The sequence below is a fragment of the Macaca mulatta genome, chromosome 15 (genome assembly GCF_049350105.2).
Source record: "Macaca mulatta isolate MMU2019108-1 chromosome 15, T2T-MMU8v2.0, whole genome shotgun sequence".
NCBI classification, from domain to species: Eukaryota; Metazoa; Chordata; class Mammalia; order Primates; family Cercopithecidae; genus Macaca; species Macaca mulatta.
The window spans coordinates 66,822,676-66,845,346 of record NC_133420.1 but is presented as its reverse complement, the minus strand read 5'-3'; the positions used below and the strand labels follow the sequence as shown (position 1 = coordinate 66,845,346).

The following is a 22,671-nucleotide window of genomic DNA, read 5'->3' as shown; positions in this document are numbered from 1 at the left end:
AGTTTTTGTTTTTCCATGCTGTTTGCTATTGCTAGTGCTATTCATTGCCTCTGGTAAACACTCGTTTCCATCTAATGTCATTTCACTTCTATCTTCTCCAATCTCTTAAGGCTTCCAGTAACTTTTTCATTTCAGGTTTTTGTTTGTTTGTTTGTTTTTTGTAGTTCTAGGATTTCCATTGTTTCTTTTTTCTACTTCTCATGTCTCAGCTGAGAACCACTATCTGTTCATTCATTATAACCATGTTTTCCTTTAAGTTCATATACGTATTTCTAATAGTGTCTTTAAAGTCCTTGTCTGCTAATTCCATCTCAGAACCTGTTTTGGTGACTGCTTTTTCTCTTGACTATGGGTTCATTCACATGTCTAGAATTTTTTTTTTACACTAGATGCTATAGATGTATTATAGAATCTCTGGATTCTATTATTTTACTCTCAAGAGTATTACTTTTTGTTCTAGCATTCCACTGAATTACCAGTGAATCATTTTAAACTTACAAAGACATCATTTATACACTGTGGTAGGTCTGTTTCAAGTTTTGCCCTTATTGCAAGGTAAGTACTTAGTCCTAAGTCATAGTCTTCCACAGTAAGCTGTGGCCCTGCATGGGTTCCAGTGAAAAGTCCTACATGTTTCTCAGCCCATCTAAGTTGGTGGGATTCAACCTCCAAGTTCTATATTCCCTGTGGTGGTGGCGGCTGAAATGTATCTATTGAGCCCTTTGAGCTTTCCAGCTATTGCTTACATGGGCTCTTTGGGATCTTTCCTGCACATGTACATTTCAGGGTCAGGTAAAGATTTGAGTAAAAGTTATATAAAAACTTTAGGACTTGTTTTCTGTGTCTACTTTCTGAAATATCTCCCTCAAAATGCAGTCACTCAGCAGCCCCAGGGTCCATCTTCTGAAACAATGACTGTGGCTCTCTGCTTGCATTCTATTCTCCCTATGTACTAGGGATGACCCTCAGATGAAATGCCAAAGAAACTGTTCTCATACAGTGTTATCTCCATCTTTCAAGGGTCTAATTCCCTCCAGTTTCTGCTTTTTGACTGCCCTCCAGTACCTTCAAGTTCTTTATACCCTTATGTTTTATCTATGTTTATAATTATTATCTCATGCAAGCTACTCTGCCAATACCTGGATTTGGGTTTTAGCTGAGAAAAAGAAATCAGATCCAAAATTCCTTTAAAAAGGTAAAGACATGCCTCCTTCTATGCTACTAGTGGGAAATAATGTATACCTGAATAACAATGGATTTAGAAAACATCAACAATTATAATATAGATTATATCTGAAAGAACTGAAGTTCCAGAAATGGAATCATTTGACAGATTCATAGGTAAAATTTGACCAAGGCCAGGGAAGAAGGGGAGTGTCACAGAATGGTAAGATCTCAGTCCTGGGCTTAATACCTAGATGATTCATTGATAGGTGCAGCAAACCACCATGGCACACATTTACCTATGTACCAAACCTGCACATCCTGTAACATGTACCCCAGAACTTAAAAATAAAAATTAAAAATTAAAAAAAATCTCAGTCTTGGACCGTCTCCTCACCTGGGCATTAATTTACTCAGCACATTTACAGAATATCTACTGTATGTCAGGTAGTGTGAAAAACACTAGATATATGGAGATAAGTGGAAAAAAATCTCTGTCAAGAGCTTAGAGTCTGATTGAAGGAGAAAGAAGACACAATAAAGATGTAAAAACACAAACAGTAACTGCCAAATGTGAAGTGACATGGAGGAAACTATTTCAATACAGTGGTAAGGGAATACCTTTCTGAGGAGGTCACATTTCAGCTGAATCCTGAAGATTGAGAAGGAATTAGCTATTCAAAAAAAGCAGGTAGGCTGGGCACGGAGGCTCACACCTGTAATCCCAGCACTTTGGGAGGCCAAGGTGGGTGGATTATTTGTAGTTAGGAGTTCGAGACCAGCCTAGCCAACATGGTGAAACCCCATCTCTACTAAAAATACAAAAAATTGGGTGTGGTGGCACGCACCTGTAGTCCCAGGTGTCTGAGACAGGAGAATCGCTTGAACCTGGGAGGCAGGGGTTGCAGTGAACCGAGATCATGCCACTGCCCTCTAGTCTGGGCAATAGAGCCAGACTCAGTCTCAAAAAAAAAAAAAGGCAGGTAAGGCAGGTAAAGGGGTATTCCATACAGGGAGACAGAATGCACAAAAGAGTTTAAAAAAAAAAAAAGTGAAAAATGCAAGATGCTTGTAGCTGGAACTCTGTGAGCAAGAGGTAAATGGTATTGCGGTGGAGCTGAACCAGTAAGCAGCATCTTTAATGCAAGGAATGAAGTGCAATGAGAACATACTGCAGGGTTTTTGTTGTTTTTGTTTTTCGATTTTTTTTTTTTTTTTTGAGATGGAGTCTCGCTCTTTCGCCCAGGCTGGAGTGCAGTGGTGGGATCTAGGCTCACTACACGCTCCGCCTCTAGGTTCACACCATTCTCCCACCTCAGCCTCCCGAGTAGCTGGGACTACAGGCACCCACCACCACGCCCAGCTAATTTTGTTTCTGTATTTTTAGTAGAGATGGGGTTTCACCATGTTAGCCAGGATGGTCTTGATCTTCTGATCTCGTGATCCGCCCATCTCGGCCTCTCAAAGTGCTGGGATTACAGGCGTTAGCCACCGCGCCCGGCCATACTGCAGGGTTTCAAGCAAGAAATAACATAATCTGATTACATTTTTTAAAAACTTCTCTGGCTCCTATCCAGAATGAGATCAGTTGGGAGGTGACTCAAGTAAGATGATGAGAGGCATAGATAAGGACATTGTGGCAGAGAGTGTAAGAAGTTAATTGAGATATATTTTAGAGATAGGATTGAGTGGCTGGCAGATGAAAGGAATAAGAAAAAATTGATACATTCCAGGTATCTGGTTTGAGCAACTAGGAGAATGGTAGTACCATGACTAAAGTGGAGAATATGGCTTTAGAGCTTACCACATTCTAGCGCGGGAGACAGAAAAGTAGATGTTACATAGTAATAAGTGCAGTGAGGAGAAATAAAGTAGAATAAAGGAATAATGAGTAATGGGGCTGCTTATATTAGATGAGTTGGTCAGATCACCATGTAAACAAGCTCAGGCCAATGTGCTGGAGGATGAGAAAACACATAGAGCCCAGTAATCCCAGCTGAAGCCTTAGAGCAGCCAACCCACAAGTTGACTGAAGACACACAAGAATGCCAGTCAAGACAATCTTGGCAGGCAGTATCTCTAAGAACTACTATGATGCAGATACTGGTTTTGGTAAACAGGCAGGGTTTGTGTTTGATCCTGTGCTGATCATAACTGCCCAGCCAGTCACTCAATCCTCTCTCTAAAATATATGGGTGGTAGAGAGAAATAGGAGGCTTGAGGAGAAAAAGGTGTAAAACAACCATTATGTGAAATACAATGAGCAAGAATACTACAAAAACTTGCCCTCTAATGTTGTACAGCATAGGAAGCTGATATACACCAATCTGCACAGTTACCAGTTACTGATTTCCTTCACGATACTTAGAAGCATGCGTGTAGGCACAACTGAAGAAATGGGTTCATCCAGACTGAGATCTTGCCAGGTAAAGTGTTAGCCAACTACAGCTTGCATGCCAAATCTGGCACATGGCTTGTTTTTGTACAGACCAAAAGCTAAAAATTGTTTTAACATTTAAAAAGTGTTGTAGGCCAGGCATGGTGGCACACACCTGTAAACCCAGCACTTTGGGAGGCCAAGGTGGGAGGACTGCTTGAACCCAGGAGTTTGAGACCATGCTGGGCAACAAAGCAAAGCTCCACCTCAATTTGAAAAAAAGTGTAGAAAAAAACAAAGATTATGTGACACAGCCTGTGCATGGCCCTAGAGGAAACGTTTCCCAACTCCTAAAGTAGGTAAACGATGAAAGAAGGGCAAGCAAGTTGGAGGGTACTGCAAGGAGAGTGATTAAAACATTATCTGGAAAATCATAACTGGACATGAAGGAAAGCAAAGGAGAGTGACTGATAGAGTAGAATCTAAAGATGGTACTTCCCGGTCATATATTCTGTCTAAAAATCCTACTAGATTTCCTTGGAGGCAGCCTAACCTGCTCCACCAAAGCAGCGGTTTCTAATATAATGATCACATGAGGGTAAGAGTAAGGTGCCCCCAAGAACCTAAAAATAAGATTAACCTCTCAAAAAATCTGTTTACATTCCATAGTGACGAGGGCACTGTTTTAGATACAGGAGACACAACATAAAATTGAAGAGGCAAATAAAATATATGGGAAACGCTTATTGGCCTCTTTTGAAAGCTTCTTTTCTGTTGCCAGCCAACTTTTCATGTTATGTTCCCTAGTATTCTCACTTATGTCTGCTTCTCTTGCTCTACCTCCTCTCTCTGGAGTATCTCATGCTCCCACAGCCTCAGTACTACTCTGTTTCACAGCAACTCCTAAATCATTTCTCTAGCCCCAATCTTGCCTCCAAGATTCACACTCCAATTTTCGGATTCCCACTGGAAATTTTCCTCCTGATGAGTATCTTCTATTTCATCTGTGATGGTGGGAATGTTGTATACCTCTACTGACCAATGCGGTGGCCACTAGCCTCAAGTGGCTATTTAAATTACTTAAAACTAAATAAAATTTAAAGTTCAACTCCTAGCTTTTACCAGCCACATTTTAAGTACTCGATATCAACATGGGGCTAGCAGCTACTATAGCACAACTCTAGGCTGCTTAGTTTCAAACTGAACTCATTTTCTTCCCCAGACTATTCCTGTTCCTGTATTTCTCACCATAGATACTGGTATCACCATGCATCTCTCATTTGGAAAAAAAAAAAAAAAAAAGGTCTGGTCATCTTAGACTTTTCCCTCTCCTTCACAGCCCATCTCCATCTAAATTGTACCTAAATATTGTCTCGTGTACCTCAGAAATCTCCAATCTAGCCCCTTCTCTGGATCCTTATTATCCCTGTTCTTGTACAGGCCCTTCTGATATCTGGTTTGAGCTACTTTTCAGAGCTTTTTTTTTTTTTTTTTTTTGTGTGTGTGTGTGTGTGAGACCCTGTCTGGAGTGCAGTGGCCCTCAAGTAAGATGATGAGAGGCATAGATAAGGACATTGTGGCAGAGAGTGTAAGAAGTTAATTGAGATATATTTTAGAGATAGGAAATATATCTCTACTACTTGAAGCTACTGCAGCTTCAAACTCCTGGGTTCAAGCGATCCTCCTGCCTCAGCCTCCCAAAGTGCTGGGACTGCAGGCATGAACCACTGCATCAAGACAAGAGCTTCTTAAAGTCTTTTTCTGAGGCTTTCCCTACTCCAAACCTTATGCTACATTACTACTAGTTGTTTCTTAAGAACAAATCTGATTGTTCCATTCCTACCTTCTTTAAGATTCCTGTTGGTTCCATCCTATTCATCCTTATATCCCTAGCATTTAGAATACTCTTGGACTCTATGTACTCAATGCCTGATGAATAAATGAGTTTTCCACGGCACTCCAGCCTGGGCGACAGAGCAAGACTCCGTCTCAAAAAAAAAAAAAAAAAAAAAAAGAGTTTTACAGATAGAAAAGCAAAGGGATATCCCCTTGTCCAGGAGAGAACTATTTACCTATTTACAGTGCAAATAGTCATGCAGATAAGCTGGAACCAGCCTACTCCAAGCAAATTGTACAAGATGCCTAACTTTGCCCCCTTGTGTCTATATAAATTATATTACCCAATGTTCTGGAGCAACCACAGTTACGGATTCTACAGGTAGGAATTTGGCTTCAGAGCTTAGCCTAATTTGAACTCCATTTCCTTGCCTCTTGCTTTCTTCAAGGACAGATCCAATGGTATTTACGATCACCCAATATCTTTGTAGGTAAAACAGGAAAGAACTTACCAATTTTCGTGACATTGTAACAACTAATCCTACTGTATTTTTAAAAATGGCCATATCCCACAGTTTTCTAATAACTGATTTAGGTTTTGACTAAGAACCAAGAATGAGGAAATAATCGTTTATTCAACACATTTTAAATCTTCTCTGCATGCCAGCTGCTGTGGAGGAACACAAATATAGTTAAAGGAAGATATAATCACAACACAACTATTTTCTTCTCCACCCTGTATCTCCTGCCATCACAGAATGTTTTTCTTGTTGAGGATATACCTACAGCCTCGCAGATCATTATTCTCAATTCCAGTTACCTTCAGCTCCACCTGCTTCAATTTTAGTCACCTACTTCCAACAATACCTACAATTAGGCACTCTCTAAAAAATATATATATATTTTTGTCTTCTTACTCCTGCCCTTGTATCTAGTGGAACCCCATTGGAAAATGAATCCCTTGATAATCTCTGTTCTCCAAGTACATTGGCCATCTCATAGCTTCACTTCCCTCCCTACTCAGCCCAGATAACAAAATGCATCAATTCTGCTACTCTCACCACTCTATCCCTCAACTCCTTTGCCCGTCCTTTTACTGCTGACATCCAGAACATCTAATAAATCCATCCATTTATTCATTTGCTCAGTACAAATACTAAATGAATACTATAGGTCCAACATTAGTTTCTGCTTCTTCCAATGTTGAATGCTGGTGGGACAAAAAGAAGTCACAAATCATAGTGTCCCACAAATTTAAATATCCCATCTCAGGTGAGGCCTCAACACTAATCAGCGATTCTTAACCTTCTCTTTGTGCCTTTCAAGGGGCGTTTTTTGCACTCCTCTCAAACTCAATCCTACTCATGATCCAACCTTTTCAGAAGATGGCATTCTATTTCATAGACAAAGGAGAGGCTTTAGGGCATGTATTACCTCATCTTAATGCATCTACCCAGAAACACTTTTTTTTCTGTTTTTACCTCCTGCCGTTTTATAGTAAGACTTGCCTTTGCTTGTCCATTGCTAATTTTATTTCTCTGTGCTCTGGACCATCTTTCCCATTCAGGAACTGTTTCATTAGTCAACCTTTCCTTCTCAAGGGGCTCTCTCCCAAAAAAAGGCTCCTCTCTCCCTCCCATTAAGTTTCAAAACAAAAAACTCTTTTGATTTTATACCCCTCTAAACTCTATATACTCTTCTAAATGGTGCATCCACACTGAATGCTGAGGAAATCAAGAGTTTTGATAAAGGGAAACCTCTCCCTCTCCACTTCCCATTCCTTGCCCCTGTTGGTGGGAATACTGGGAGTGGCAACAGCCTAAACCAGATCACACTTGGGTTCCAGCACCCCCAAGTGCCTTCCAAAAATTTTTCTGCATCCAGAAATGTGCTACTGGCTTGCTCAGCGTGTCTACATCCTACACTGGCAGGGGACTGCAATTATTCTTCACAAGGGAAGAATTGCCAGCAAGTGTGGGTTGTCAGCTTGCCTCCTGTAAGCCCCTTTGTGCACACTGCACATCTTTACTACAGACTGGATGAGTTAGGGAGGCCCTTTAGATTGGCTAGCCTAGAAATTTGGGACTATTGAACTTCATTACTTGGACTAGGAGGTAAAAAGTAGTAACAAATTTTCGTGTTGTGAACCTCAGGATCATGATCATGAGTAAGCAAGCATGAATGGTTTATACTTCCTTACACAGATTAAATGACAAAGTCACTACACTGAGAACCCAAGGTAAAATAAAATGGCATGGACACTGAATTCAGATGAACATATTAAAAGAATATACTATTATTCTAAAAGTTTATAGCAGGCCTGAGCCCATTTTCAAATTTTCCAGGTCCCATTCATTCAGTGTTTTAAGCATGTCGGTTGTCAAGCAGTGAAAGAATCTAGCAGTACACTGATACAGTTTCACAGAACTTTCCGACTGGTGGGAGATAAGACATTTAGTAATCAACTGCTAATTGTGATGAGTGGTCTGAAGGAGCCTGGAGTTGTCTGAAGCAGTTTTGGGGAGGTGGGAAGAGGGCACACTTTTAACAAATCTAGTTCAGCCAGGGTGGAGTTCAGTTTCCAGCAGAAGAAAACTGCCACGAATGAAAGCTCTCATGTAGTACAGAGCAGCACCGCCATAGCCCTGAAGCAGCCTAGCGTGGCATGAGCCCAAATGAAGTGACAGAAATGCTGAAGATGGGCCAGAGCCTAATTAGGCAGAACTCTATAAACCATATCACGCTGTTGGATTTTTTGTCTGCTTTTAATATCCTAAGGAAATAGGAAGCTACTGAAGGATTTTAAGAAGCGGATGAAATGAAAATTTCATTATCAGGGCACAGATCAGCAGGGCACGGTGGCTCATGCCTGTAATCCCAGCACTTTGGGAGGCAAAAGCGGGCAGATCACCTGAGGTCAGGAGTTCGAGACCAGCCTGGCCAACATAGTGAAACCCCATCTCTACTAGAAATACAAAAACTAGCCGGGCGTGGTGACGGGCATCTGTAATACCAGCTACTCAGGAAGCTGATAGGAGAATCGCTTGAACCCAGGAGGTGGAGGTTGCATTGCAGTGAGCCGAGATCGTGCCACTGTATTCCAGCCTGGGTGACAGAGCAAGACTGTCTCAAGAGAAAAAAAAATCTTTTCAGTGCTGCATCACAAATGGATGGGGGAAGGAGTGGGTGTAGGCCAACAATGAATGCAGGCTGACCCATTATGGTAGCACAGATGAGAGATCTTGGCTACCCAGATTGGATGTGGATGGTATAGACACAATAGAAATATCATAAAAATCATTAGTGCCAAGGATTTGAAAGCTGAATGAGGGGGGCTGAAGGGCAGGCATGAATCAAGACTTGGCAATTTTTGGCTTCAACACCCAAAAGGATGATGGTGCCATGTATTGTTTTCATTAAATATTTAACGGAAAACATGATGTGAAATTACCATGTGGAATAGTTTTTTTTTTTAATACTTAAGAAAAATTACACTGTAACTACAAAGTAATTTCAAATGTGTATTTCTTGGTCAACTATAGTCTTCCCACAATTTCTCAATGTCCGAGCTTACCTAAAAATTGCCAACATCAATTTTAGATTCTCCTTAAACAATTTTCTACTGTCCTTAGGATAAACAGATTCTAAACATGGCCTACCAAGACTGTTCCCACCCTCTGTCCTTTGTCTAATCCTGCTGTTAGTTCTTGGAATATACTAGTCTCTTCATCAGCCTTTGAGAATCCTTTGCCAACAGCAATTCCTCCCCCCAGTTAATGCTGGCTTGTTTTCTAGATTCAACTATTACTTCCAATCATGATTAGGTTCCCATTCACTTCTAAGGGAATTATACTTTTTCCTCAGAGAACATATGATAATGTTATACTTACATAAATATTTGTCTTAACAGTCCATAAGCACCATGAAGGCAAGGAGCATATCTGCTTTGCTCTCTTGATAAAACTTAGTGCAGAACCACCGGGTGTGGTGGCTCATGCCTGTAATACCAGCACTTTGGGAGGCTGAGGCGGGTGGATCACGGTCAGGAGTTCGAGACCAGTCTGGCCAACATAGTGAAACCCTGCCTCTACTAAAAACACACAAATTAGCCGGGCATGGTGGCGCGTGTCTGTAGCCCCAGCTACTCCGGAGGCTGAAGCAGGAGAATTGCTTGAACCCGGGAGGCAGAGGTTGTGGTGAAGTGAGATTGCACCACTGAACTCCAGCCTGGGCAACAGAGCCAGATTCCAACTCAAAAAAACAAAAAGCAAAACTTAGTGCAGAACCTGCCACATAGTAGGCATTGCAATTTCTACTGAATAAAGAATGAATATGGGAACAAGGCAGAGGCAAACTGAAGGCTGAATTAAGATTCAACTCAAGCTCCACTGTTCAGTGGCAATCCTACATCAGCATCGATGTAATTTTATCATCCCTAAAACAAGAGAAAACATAACCACTTTATATAAAAGAACTACCAATGTAAAATAAGTATGACAAGGATTTTTCATGTTTATTTAGCAAGTTAAATGCTGTTTTTACTGATGATAAAAAGCAAATGAGATACTCAAAAAACTAAAATAATTAAAACTATAAAGTATTTGTTCACCTGAAGTTCAGTATTTATGAGATAATTAAGCCCTTAGCTACTTTCAAGATTTTAGCTTTACTAAAATAAACTTAAAAAAAAAATACTGCATAGGAAAATGTCTGATTCTTGTTTGAAAGTGTGTTTTATTTTTCTTTTGTTGAATACACATTTGTTTTACTAGCAGTCCAGATAAACAAGTATATAAAGGAAATAGTAAATTTTTATTTTGGCAGAAGATAAACTGTGCAGATTAAAATGCCTCAATTTAACCTGAAGAAATGGTTTTGAATCATATAAATTTTTAAGAAAAATAAAGACTGTCCAAAGGGATTCTCCTAGCTTATAACACATTTCCAGAATAACTCTCAAAAAAAAAAAAGTTCAAAAATACTCATTGACTACCTTAAAAATATGTCAATACCGTATGGCTTTATGAAATAACTTCTAAAATTTATATAATTTTTCTTATTTAAAAAGGACCCCAAGTTTTAAATAAACTGCTAGCAGTATCATTTTCTTCACTTAAAAGTGCATATCTTTGAGGGTGGGACATACATTTTGAACAAATAATGATTTTTACAAATTAACACCAAAAAAAAAAAAAAATCACTTAAAATATTGTGAGGAAGAGAGTTTTCACCAAACGTCATCTTTAAATAGACTGCAGTAGATGACATTCTTCCTTTTTTCTTTTTATACCATCAGAATTCTCAATGAAATGCTTTGGCCAGTTTTAAGACATATCACAGTCTCTACCAAGACATACTGACATTAATGATGTCCGTGGAGATGGCAACTGCCTTGATGGCTCAGTTTGAATAGACACAATGTTACTGGGCTGGTTCTCCAAATCAGAAACAAAGGTGCTCTCTTCTCTTACATCCAGAGTTTGTTCAACTGAAGCTGTTGGAGATGGAATATTATCTACAGTTTTGTTGGCATTATTCAAGTTGTTACTAAGTGAAGCAATATCACACTCCTTGTCCAGCACACCAAATTCATCTTCTATTGTAACTACATCTTTAGTTTCAAATGGTTCCAAGGAAGGAGCCAAAAACTCATTTTGTAGAGGGTCTTGAGGACCACTATTGTCACATTCTGTATCCTCCTTTATTTCAGAATCCTTATCACTGTCACTGTCGATGGTAATTACAACTGGGGAACGTGAAGCATTATCTCCATGGTGTTTCTTATGCTTCTTCTTATGTTTCTTCTTTTTCTTTTTATGGTGTTTAGTTGTATCAGTAGCTTTTCCTTCATAGACTATCTCTACACTTAGGCTCCGGGTCTTCCTTTTTCTCCTTTTGTGTTTTGTCTCTCTGTCTGATGATCGGCTGTCCGAAAAGGTATCACTCTCATTTTTGTAGTTTCCATCCAATTTTGATGAAGATTTTTGGTAATGACTGTCCTTTGCTTTAGAAGCAAATTCACGAGATGGCTGAGCCACTTCGTTAGTACCCTCCAAATGCCGTGTTTTATATTTTCGTTTCCCTCCAGGCTTTTCATTTCTCACCCGGTCAGTCCCGGTAGATGCAGTCCTTGATCTGTTACTAGACAGGCTCCTTGATCTGTGCCTTTCATAGTAGTAATATTTCCTCTCACTGTGATTATTTTTTTTCCTAGCATTTGTTCTTTCAGAAAAGGACTGAACTCTAAATTCTGGACTTGAAGACTGTCTAGAATAATGAGCTCTGGATAGAGTCCTCCTCCTGTAAGATGATTCATACCCATCCCTGTCCTTGTTTCTACTGTAATAAGTATACTCCCATTTGTATCTGCTTCCATAATTATTTCTTAAATAATAACGATCTCTATTTCTGCTCCGTGATCTTCTTTTACCATGATCACTGCTACGAGACCTTGATCTGCTTGTGCTTTCACTACTTAGAGACAGAGTTTGGCTTCTTCTGGACCAACTGCTATCTCTAGTTCTTGATCTCTTTTTGTCTCTTCTCCCTCTAGGTCTGCTACTTTCCCTGCTTCTGGATCGTTTACTTTTCATCCTTTTCTTCCCATGATGCTTTCTATGATTCTTCTGATCATGCCCACTTCTACTCTGAGAACGTGAATCTGAACTTCTTGATCTTCCCCTCTTTCTGTGTCTATGATTATATGGAGAATATACTCTGTCTCCTCTTACAGATGAGCTCAGGTTTCTGGGAGATGACAATGACGTAGATCGTTTCTCTTCCTTCTTTGATTTGATTCTTGTACTAGAATCACAATGACCTTTATTTATTTCTTCATCCTTTCCAAGGACAGAGTGTGGAGATGAGCATCTACTAACATCGCTATCACCAGAACTGTAAGATTGCTCCTGTTCTTGTGTCTTCACCGTCTCCATTTTCTCATAAGAACCTAAGTCCTCAGAATCAGAGGACAGTTCAACAAGTTCTGGGGTCCTCTCAGCTAGTGGTTTAACAAACCCAACAATGACACAATTATCTGAAGAATCATCACTGTCATTATTTAGGTCCTCATTGGTTTGTACTCCTTGTATCTGAGACGTGGCTCCTCCTGTGACAAGTTCTTCATCTGAACTGTCAGAAGTATTTAAAAGAGAAGACATAGTAACGTGTACCTGCTCTGAGCTTGAGTAAGATGGTCCTGGAGTTTCATCATCCCATGGTGCCTGACTAACAGTGGCTACATTAATATCCAGCTCTTGGGTCTCAGCCTCATCTGGGGATATTGTTATGACTGAAGAATCAGAATGGCTGCCTTCTTCATATGAAGGAGCAGGGCAATCATAATTGGCATGCTGGTCAAAGGCTGCCATGTTAAAAGGAGATCGGGCAAAACTGATAAATTCATGTATAAAATGCTCAGTTCGATTAAGTAAAAATGGTCTTAAATCAGACACAAATGCCTGACTCTCCAAGTCATAGCGAGTAACATTACTCATGATAATATGCTGGACAATATTCACTAAAGATCCATGAGCTCCAAAAAGAACTGTAAGTTCACGTTTTAACCAGGGGACTAATCTGTGAAGGCAAGCTGGATTTCTACGGAAAAATTCAGCTGAAATATCCCTGTAGCGGCCACCATCTTCAATATTTCTAACTCGAGCACCAGCACGATAGAGAGTTCGTCTAAAATTAATAATATCTTGTTCTTGAATTTTCCGCAAAGATCTTTCATCTGCAGTAGTTGGCCTTCTTACTGCAATTTGTCTCATAAATTGAGGAATTTCAGCATCTCTAGGTCTTGTTGAAATGCCTAACCCTTCAAATAGTACTCCACTATCTGGTGGAGTTGTTGTTCTTCTGTTCACAGGACCACTAGGTGAATACACAGAAGCATTTCGTTCCCTTGTCAGAGTTGTACGGTAGCGAAATCGTCGATCAGGGGTGACAAAAGAACCATTATACGAAGGCCTTAGGACATACTCCTTGAAGTCATCTTCCGCCCTCACAGAATGGAAAATAGAATCAAAGGGCTGTTTACATAGTGGACATTCAGCTTTGTTTTTTGACCACTCCTGTACACAGCGAAAACAGAACTTATGTAAGCAGCGATCTAAGTAAGACACATTATCAAATCTATCCAAGCATATAGGACACTTAGAATCAGGAGATGCATCAGCTGGTACTGTCTGTTGCAATTTGCTAGTGCCAGCTTTAGGTGAAAAGTTGTCCATTTTAAATTCCTTAGCAGCTGATGCCATTATCTGTAAAAGGGAAAGAAATATATCAGTAACCTGAAAACAGACGAATGACTAAATAGTCTCAACAAAAAATGCAAATGAAGACCTTGAAACATATTTTGGTGAAAATACTTAAGTGACCCATTACTTCTGTTGTATTATAAAGGGGCACTGTAGCATAGTAATGTAGTGGTTAAAGCATAAGCTCTGAAGTCAGATTTCCTAAGACTGAATTCTGGTTCCACACTACCAGCGTAATTATGTGCCAGTTAGTATATCTGTGCTTTAATTTCATCCGCAAGTCAGTGATAACAGAATCTGCCTCACAGGGTTTGTGAAGATGTAAAAAGCCCTTAGAAAAGGCACCCGGTACACAGTAAAGTTCTCAAATATTATTTAACACTCTACTAATCTTTTTAAAACCAATTTGAGAAATATCTGACATAGACAAAAAAAAGTACCAAATATCCATGTATCCACCACTTATCTTATGCCCCTTATCTTCCCCTCCTATCACTCTGTAGAAAACAAAAAACAAAAACACCACAGTCCTCAGTTGATGTTATTTCTATGTACGGCTTTATACCTTTCATATACATATGCCACTAACAATACAGACTACTGATTTATCTGTGATAGTATTTTATACATACTTTTCTAAAACAACTTTGGTGAGATATAACTTACATACCAGAAAGTTCACCTGTTTAAACCAATCCTATGGTTTTTAGTGAAAGATTCTTTTTTCAACCTTAGAAAGCTAATTTTAAAAAAGCACAGGAAACTTTTAGTGAAGATTAAATAATAAATGAAAAAGCAGCCAAGAGGCAGTGCCTGGCTCACAGCAGGTGCTGAGTAAATGTTAGCTGTTATTATTACTACACTGTATTACTGTTATTACTACACTATTATATTCAGTTTATCTCTCATTCCTTTCAGCATTCCCAATAAGCCTTCCTTTAGCTTTTTTTCTTTAATCCAAAAGTCAGGCCACAAAATATCTTGAAATCATGTTTTCGGTCCCCTTCCCTATTATCCTTTCCCATAAGGATGACTAGAATATTAAAGATTAGTTTGTTTTATCAGTTTACATTGGCTCAAAACTTTGCTAGAGCTGAAATCTAGTATGCATTTTAGCTTTATCTCATAAACCCCAAAGCTGCATTTTATACTAACCATTTTGAATATATTGACTACTGGGGGGCCGGGTGCAGTGGCTCATGCCTATAATCCAGAACTCTGGGAGGCCAAGGCAAGCAGATCACCTGAGGTCAGGAGTTCAAGACCAGCCTGGCCAACATGGTGAAACCCCGTCTCTACTAAGAATACAAAAATTAGCCGGGCATGGTGGCAGGCACCTGTAATCCCAGCTACTTGGAAGGCTGAGACAGGAGAATCGCTTGAACCCAGGAGGCAGAGGTTGCAGTGAGCCGAGATTGTGCCATTGCGCTCTAGCCTGGGTGACAAGAGTGAAACTCCGTCTCAAAACAAACAAACAACAACAAAAAACTACTAGGCCCTTTGTTTCCCGGGGCCTAATATTCATCTTCCTCCACCTCCTTTATCACAGGAAGTTCCATCACTAGTCAACTGGGGTCAAGTTAATCAAATAACAGAATGGTAATTTTCTAAAGAGATAAGAAAAACCAATAAACAAAACCCACAACAAAAACTCATGACTGTGAAATACAAGTATTCCACCATAGTTTTCATATTAAACTTGCTCACTTTAGGGCATCTTGGCTTTCTCAGAACCATAACTTAATAGACAATCAATTAATGCTAAACAAGTCTTTCTTCAGGGGTTCAGGTATTTCTAGTCTTCTATTTACTGGACTGAAAATGCAAAAAATCATCACTGTCCTGGAAGGTCTGGAAAAGCAGAATTATAAATACATCATACTGCTTTTTTGTTCATAAGCACTCTAAAACCCTAATACTGCACAATCTTCTCAGTATTTCCCTCTACTTTTAACATTTTTTAATCTGCCCACTCAGGAAATTTAAAGAAACACACATATAAAAATAAAAACCTTTCAGTTCAGAGACTGTGTGTGTGGTGGAGGGAAGGGATAGAGAAAAGTTGGGAGGGAATCGAAGAGGTTATCAAAAGATCTGGATTGAAGACCAGGCTTCACCTAGAACGAGCTCTAGTTAATGTGAAGAAAACCACATTACTCTGGACTTTAGTTTTCTCCTCTATATAATGAAGGGATTACTGGACTTGGAAAAAATACCTGTGAATTCCAAGTTAATACATGTTATCTTCACTTAGTTCTTTGAAATAGAATTTTAGTGTTTTCTGAACACTTCCATTTTACATAAAAATTACAGCTGAAAATTAATGTATTAAAGGGAATTATTAGGTAGTAAACTTGAAGTTCAAATAAAATAAAATCTCAACAAAGTATGATTTAAAAAAAAAAAATGAAACCTTACCCTTCCCTTCTCTAGTTTTATAAGCCTGTTAACCACTTTGACAGTAAAAGGTGAATGAATGACTGGTAATGTCCTCCACAATAGGTTAAAAAAAACAAACAAACAAATTAGAACTCATTCTTATATTTCTACACAGGAATCATTAGCTGAAAAGAATAATCTTAGCCAGGCATGATGGGAACACCTGTAGTCCCAGTTATTCAGGAGACTGAGGCAGGAGGATTAACTGAGCCTGGGAGGTCCAAGCTGCAGTGAGCCATAATTGCACCACTGCACTCCAGCCTAGGCGACAGAATGAGACCCCGCTTCAAAATAAACAAAACAAGCAGTCTTCATCAGAAACATCAAAGAGGCGGGGCACGGTAGCTCACGCCTGTAATCCTATCACTTTGGAAAGCCAAGGCAGAAGACACTTGAGGCCAGGAATTTGAGACAGCCTAGGCAACAAAGCGAGATCCAGTCTCTATTTTAAAAAATAAAAAGAAACATCAAACAATTGGAATGCATGTAAATCATCAAATAAGTAATTAGCTCTTCAAAATCATCACTAAATACTAAATTAAAATGTTTTTTAAAATGCAAATAAAGTCGAACTATGACCCAGCAATTACACACCTAGATATACCCAAGGGAAATGAAAACTTGTCCACACAAAAAACTGTATATGAATATTCACAGCAACTTTAGTCATAATACCTCAAAAGGAGAAACTCAAATACCCATCAATTGATTAACAGATTAATAAAATGTGGTCTATCCATACAATGGAATTTTATGGCAATAAAAAGGAACAAAGTACTGGTACCATGTTGTAACATGGATGAACCTTTTTATTATGCTAAATGAATGAAAAAAAATTCACAAGAACCCACATATAGTATGATACCTTTTATATGAAATGTCCAGAATAGGCAAATCTATAGAGAGGAAATAAGGCTGGTTGGTGGCTGCTGCTGGGGCAGTAATGAGGTTTATTTCTGGGATGACGAAAATGTTCTACAATTAGATTATTGTAATGGTTGTACAACTCTGTAAATATACTAAAAATAATTGACTTACAAACTTTAAACGGGTGAACTTTATGGATGGAATGTAATCTTTTTTTTTATTTTTTATTTTTTATTTTGTTTGAGACAGAGTCTTGCTCTGTCACCCAGTCTGCAGGGCAGTGGTGCGGATCTCGGCTCACTGCAAGCTCCGCCGCCCGGGTTCACGCCCTTCTCCTGCCTCAGCCTCCCCAGTAGCTGGATTACAGGCACCTGCCACCACGCCTGGCTAATTTTTTTGTATTTTTAGTAGAGACGGGGTTTCATGGTGTTAGCCAAGATGGTCTCGATCTCCTGACCTAGTGATCCGCCCGTCTCGGCCTCCCAAAGTGCTGGGATTACAGGCGTGAGCCACCGTGACTGGCCCGAAATGTAATCTTAACAAAGCTGTTTAAAAATACAAATTAAGGCATAAAAACTGGGATGACTAGATACAGATTAAGAGTCGTTGATTTGCTGGCCGGGCGCGGTGGCTCATGCCTGTAATCTCAACACTTTGGGAGGCCGAGGCCAGCGGATCACCTGAGTTCGGCAGTTCGAGACCAGCCTGACCAACATGGAGAAACCCCGTCTCTATTAAAAATACAAAAATTAGCCAGGCGTGGTGGCACATGCCTGGAATCCCAGCTACTCAGGAGGCTGAAGCAGGAGAATCGCTTGAACCTGGAGGCAGAGGTTGCAGTGAGCCGAGATTGTGCCACTGCACTCCAGCCTGGGCAGTAAGAGCGAAACTCTGCCTCACACACACAAGAGTGGTTGATTTCCAGGAGAAGTTCTGAATTTAAGTAGCAATTCTTAAATTTTCATCAGGTAGACCCGATGAAAAACACAGTGCTTCAGGTTCTGTAAGAAGCCTGTGTAAAAGTTTCTCCATCCTAGCACTCTAGGAATTAGGACTATTCATTTCCTCACAGGAGACAATCAGTTCCTCCAGTCGCACTTTCTAAACTGTCTCTCAAATCCTAAATGAAGTTCACCATCTTTAGTACAAACTGATTAAGCCAAAACTTCCCTTTCCCAAATCCTCAAATCTGGTTTTAACAAGGATAAGAACCCTTCATGTCACAATTCAGGGAAATTTTAGATAATTAATACGGACACACATCTAGGGAAAATGGATGGGGGAGATAAAAAATCAGGAAGCTCGAATCTACATTTCAGGAGACTGGATATTTGAAAAACTGCACAATGATATAAACGAAGTAGAACTGCTCTGTGGAATTAAAGTCAGACTTATTACAAAAGTCATCTATGGCATACACTGTATATAAAATTTAATCATCTGCTGATTACATTTGCAGGAGTGATGTTAATTCTGACGCAGAGCCAAGGCTGAGAATTACCACCACTTATTAGGTGTGTGATCTGGAGGAAGTTATTTCTCAAAATCTCACGTTTTCTCAGTTCTAAAATGGAATTGAAAAGGTGGTTGGTTGTGTGACGGAACGTATTTCATGAAAACCCTTAGCACAGTGCTTGGTGCACAGTAAGACCTCAACACTGTTCTCTATGTTATGTGAACACGAAGTGAATTTTGGTAGCTCATCACCCATAACTGATTATAAGGGCCCAGACAGAGGATAGTCTGTAACAACAAAACAATCATCATACTTAAACAGGTTCGCTACCTCTTGCCACCTTAAAGAAATCACTGTACCTCTCTGAAATACATTTTAATCAATTCCAAAAGAAGATACAAAAGTTATGCGATCTGCTGACCAGATCCTATCAAATTGAATTCCAATTCCTGCAATAAGAATTGGTTGGGAACCGTTCCCCTCTAAAACCACTCATTCCAGACAAGCATGATTGATTTTAGCTGATTGTATAGCTTTCTTTGCATTTCATGGACAAAACCCAGAAAGTTCTCACCACTACTAAAATCTCGGGCAGCTGTTTCTTAATTTATCTTAAATAATCTTGAAAATTACCTATCAAAAGGTCTACTCCGTTTTCCTCTTAAATCACTATGTGGCTCATCTCAGCACTGCCCCCTTCCAGCCTACAATCAGCAACCCATGAGGAAAGCTGCAGTAACTGGATGCATGAACAAGTCACGGGCAATTTCTGCTCAGAATGTTTAACAGCACAGACGAGTCCAAAAGCCACGGTGATAGTCGTTTGCTTTGGTTCAGAACTGCCACTAGACAGACCTAAGATAGGCACCATGAGCATTACATAACTACAATGAACTTAAATATTGTTATTCCCATTTTACAGACAGGCTCAGGGGCTTAGGGGACCTAGGCAAGGTCACATATCCTGTAAGGGTGACGCCACGATTCAGTTTCATTGCTTTTTCGTTTTTCCCTGAGACCAAGCTCTTTCCAGTACACGGGCAGGCTCGCGCCCCTCGGGAGCGCTTGTGGGAAGCGCAACCCTCGCCCGCCCGCACCAATCCACAGGTGCGCGCAGAAGCCGCCCGGGGGCCCTGGCCCTGGCCCGCTGAGGCCCGGACGGCCCCGCAGGCCAAACCCGCAGCCCTCGGGTCCCGAGGCGCCGCTCCAGGCGGGAGCGTCAGCTCATCCGACCCTTCCGACCCCCACGTCCCATTGTTCCGAATCTCACTCACCTCGGAGGATGCCGGCGCAGGCCTGGCTGGGGCGCTCGCCACGAGCTCCCGGCAGCCCAGAAAGCTAGGTCGGTGACGGCAGGATCCGCGAAGGCGTACCCGGCGACTTCTCCGCCTACCCTCCGAAGCGGGAGCAGGCGGGGGCGCTTCACCCTCCTCGCGAGACAGCGGAGACCCCAGCGGCGGCTGCGACCCCTGTGACGCAAAGCGCTCATCACCAATGGCAGCTCGGAAGCAGGGCAGAGAGTGAGACCCACCCACCAGCTCCCGGCGCGTCAAAACACAACACCCGCCTTCGCCACGCATGCGCAGGAGATGGGCGCCGGCCCCGAGGGCGGGGCTCAGCGCGCCTGCCGAAACGCGGCCCCTCCCCCGCAGCTCCAGACCCGGGATGAGGGCAGTGCGACCCTCCCCATCTTGTTACTGGTACTCAGCCGCTGGGGACACTGACTGAATGTTCGCCCCTAACTTACCCGGAAAACACGACAACTAGTTCGATGTCGTTTCAACCTCACCAAACTCTGCGGGAACTTACGAAATTGTCTCTAGTGTCTAGATAAGGGAACTGTTACACGGAGTTGAAGTCCCGGAAGCAACACCGGGAGTCCAACGGGATCCAAAACCAGAGCCCAACCAGTATCCTATAAAATCTTCAGAGAGGGATCCCCTCCAGGCTGGGGAGAAACAGGACAACCTAACAAAACAGGGCCTGGACTCTTCCCTAAACAGACCACGTTTTTCTCCGCTCTTCCCCTTCCCACTCCCTGAAATCTAGACTAAAACTCTTTTAAGATAACTGCGAGGTATAAAGAACGTCTAGAGCCTAAAGCGGCCCGTTGCCAGATTCTACTCCTCAGGCCTCAAATGTGAGCGTCCCAAACATTCTAGAGCTGAACCTGGTACGCTTGCCAGCCAAACTGCCGTGCTCGGGGCTCAGTATCTCATGCGCGGCCGTTCAAGAACCTCAGACACGCTCAGAAAACACTTGTTGCTTGACTGGTACATTATGGCGGGTAACGCATCCCACATATTTCTTCTTAGAGATATACATCATGCTATACATTTGTGAAGAACGGCTCGATTTACAGGGGTTCCCACAACGATCTGTCACATACAAAAGAGTGGGTGGTATTTTTACGTCAAAGATGAACAGGCGAACGTTCATCTAAATCGTGTGGTATCAGATGCGGAGAGGCGTAGGGAAGCCGGGGGAGAAAGCATTAATTCTTCCAGCTTTAGACCCCGACGTAATATTTAAAACGTGGATTGTTTTTCAAATAAACTTTTCAATGGACACGACAGCACCTCATCCTGCGTTAATACTGCATTGCAACTATAAAGAAAACCTGTGGAGGTACGCCCATCTCCTATCTCTCTAGTTGGCAAAAAAAGGAAAAAAAAAAAAAGGCAATTTTTAACATTTTCTCGTTTATTCCCCTCTAAAAGGCGGGCAAGGCCCCCGATCACGTGATCCCGCCCCCCCCCCCCCACCAACTCCGGGCGGAAGAGGCCGGCAACACCTCTGCACGAAGCGAGTGGGCGGCCGCTCGTGCCCGGCTAAAAGATGGCTGCTGCCGCCGGGCAGCCACCGCCTGGGAGGTTACTGTAAGGCCCGCAACTCCCGCCAGCTCCCGCGAACCGCTGCCGCCTCCTTACCATGAAGCCAGTGAGTCGTCGCACGCTGGACTGGATTTATTCTGTGGTAAGTCCCGGGGCTCGCGGGCCCCCACCGTGTCGACTCACTGGGCCTGCAGGCAGAAAGGCTCTACTTCTTCAGCACCCAGAAACTCCAAAATCCATTCCTGAATTAAGCATTTCACTCCCTCACCTCGACTCCGCCTCTTCCTGGAGGATACGATCTTCCGCTTCTTACGTAAGGGCAGCTGGGTGTACCCGCCACTGGAACCCCATTTATTCGACTTTGTTACTTTAATTCCCACCTTAGCAATGGCACACGGTAACCTGACGGCGGGGGGAAATACCAGGCACATTTCACACCTCTTTTGGTTTTTGGTTTAGTTGCTGCTTGTCATCGTTTTAATCTCCTGGGGCTGCATCATCTATGCTTCAATGGTGTCTGCAAGACGACAGCTAAGGAAGAAATACCCAGACAAAATCTTTGGGACGAATGAAAATTTGTAACTCCTCTGGATTTACTTCTCTGAAAATAGTTCTTTCCCTCATGCTTAGGTAGATTTAAAAGTAAAATTCATAATGCAAAGTTCCCAAGTTTATTTTTGCATTATCCTTTATAACAAGCACTAGTATGCAAATTTGCAGAAATATCAGGCACATTTCACACCTCTTTTGCAGTTTTTGGTTTAGTTGCTGCTTGCCATCGTTTTAATCAACTGGGGCTGCATCATCTATGCTTTAATGGTGTCTGCAAGACGACAGCTAAGGAAGAAATACACAGACAAAATCTTTGGGACGAATGAAAATTTGTAACTCCTCTGTATTTAATTCTTTGAAAATACAGTTCTTTCCCTCATGCTTATGTAGATTTAAAAATAAAATTCATAATGCAAAGTTCCCAAGTTTATTTTTGCATTATCTTTTGTAACAAGCACTAATATGCAAATTTTTAACTTAGAAATTTTAGTATTTTACATTCTCATGACAAAACAGCAAATAAGCTTTTCAATGAAGTTTCTAAATTCTTTAAAAATGACTCGGAAAGATTCCTTATTTTTGGGGGGGGGTGGGTAGGGACAGTGTCTTGCTCTGTCGCCCAGGCTGGAGTGCAGTCAGTGGCTCTATCTCAGCTCACTGCAAGCTCTGCCTTCTGGGTTCACACCATTCTCCTGCCTCAGCCTCCCGAGTAGCTGGGACTACAGGTGCCCGCCACCATGCCCGGCTAATTTTTTTGTATTTTTAGTAGAGACGGGGTTTCACTGTGTTTGCCAGGATGGTCTTGATCTCCTGACCTCGTGATCTGCCCGCCTTGGCCTCCCAAAGTGCTAGGATTACAGGCGTGAGCCACCATGCCCAGCCGGA

General features: G+C 41.4%; 2 protein-coding genes and 2 long non-coding RNA genes across 6 annotated transcripts; 2 read left to right on the top strand and 2 right to left on the bottom strand.

The window, feature by feature from the left end:
• Positions 1-136: 136 nt before the first annotated feature.
• On the bottom strand, positions 137-4,844 carry LOC144334679 (uncharacterized). Its single transcript, XR_013404800.1, has 2 exons — positions 3,808-4,844; positions 137-1,973 (listed from the first exon to the last, which is right to left on the bottom strand). It is a non-coding gene; the product is annotated as an uncharacterized LOC144334679 (long non-coding RNA).
• Positions 2,760-5,307, top strand: LOC144334674 (uncharacterized). The gene is made up of 2 exons (XR_013404795.1): positions 2,760-2,852; positions 3,753-5,307. It is a non-coding gene; the product is annotated as an uncharacterized LOC144334674 (long non-coding RNA).
• Positions 5,308-10,091: 4,784 nt separating this feature from the next.
• On the bottom strand, positions 10,092-21,500 carry TOPORS (TOP1 binding arginine/serine rich protein, E3 ubiquitin ligase). 2 transcript variants are annotated; one of them, NM_001266141.1, is given in 3 exon segments: positions 10,109-13,641; positions 19,675-19,869; positions 21,331-21,500. In NM_001266141.1, coding segments are annotated over 3 exon segments (3,138 nt in total). In that variant the 5' UTR covers positions 21,334-21,500; the 3' UTR covers positions 10,109-10,701.
• Positions 21,224-22,206, top strand: TZMP1 (transition zone microprotein 1). Of its 2 annotated transcripts, XM_028835113.2 has the most exons (3): positions 21,224-21,376; positions 21,694-21,864; positions 21,988-22,206. In XM_028835113.2, exons 1-2 carry the CDS (start codon positions 21,332-21,334, stop codon positions 21,814-21,816), a joined length of 168 nt encoding a protein of 55 aa, XP_028690946.1. In that variant the 5' UTR covers positions 21,224-21,331; the 3' UTR covers positions 21,817-21,864; positions 21,988-22,206. The 2 variants fall into 2 exon arrangements, with proteins under 2 accessions (XP_028690946.1, XP_028690945.1); XM_028835112.2 differs by having other exon boundaries at positions 21,694-22,206.
• Positions 22,207-22,671: the final 465 nt, after the last annotated feature.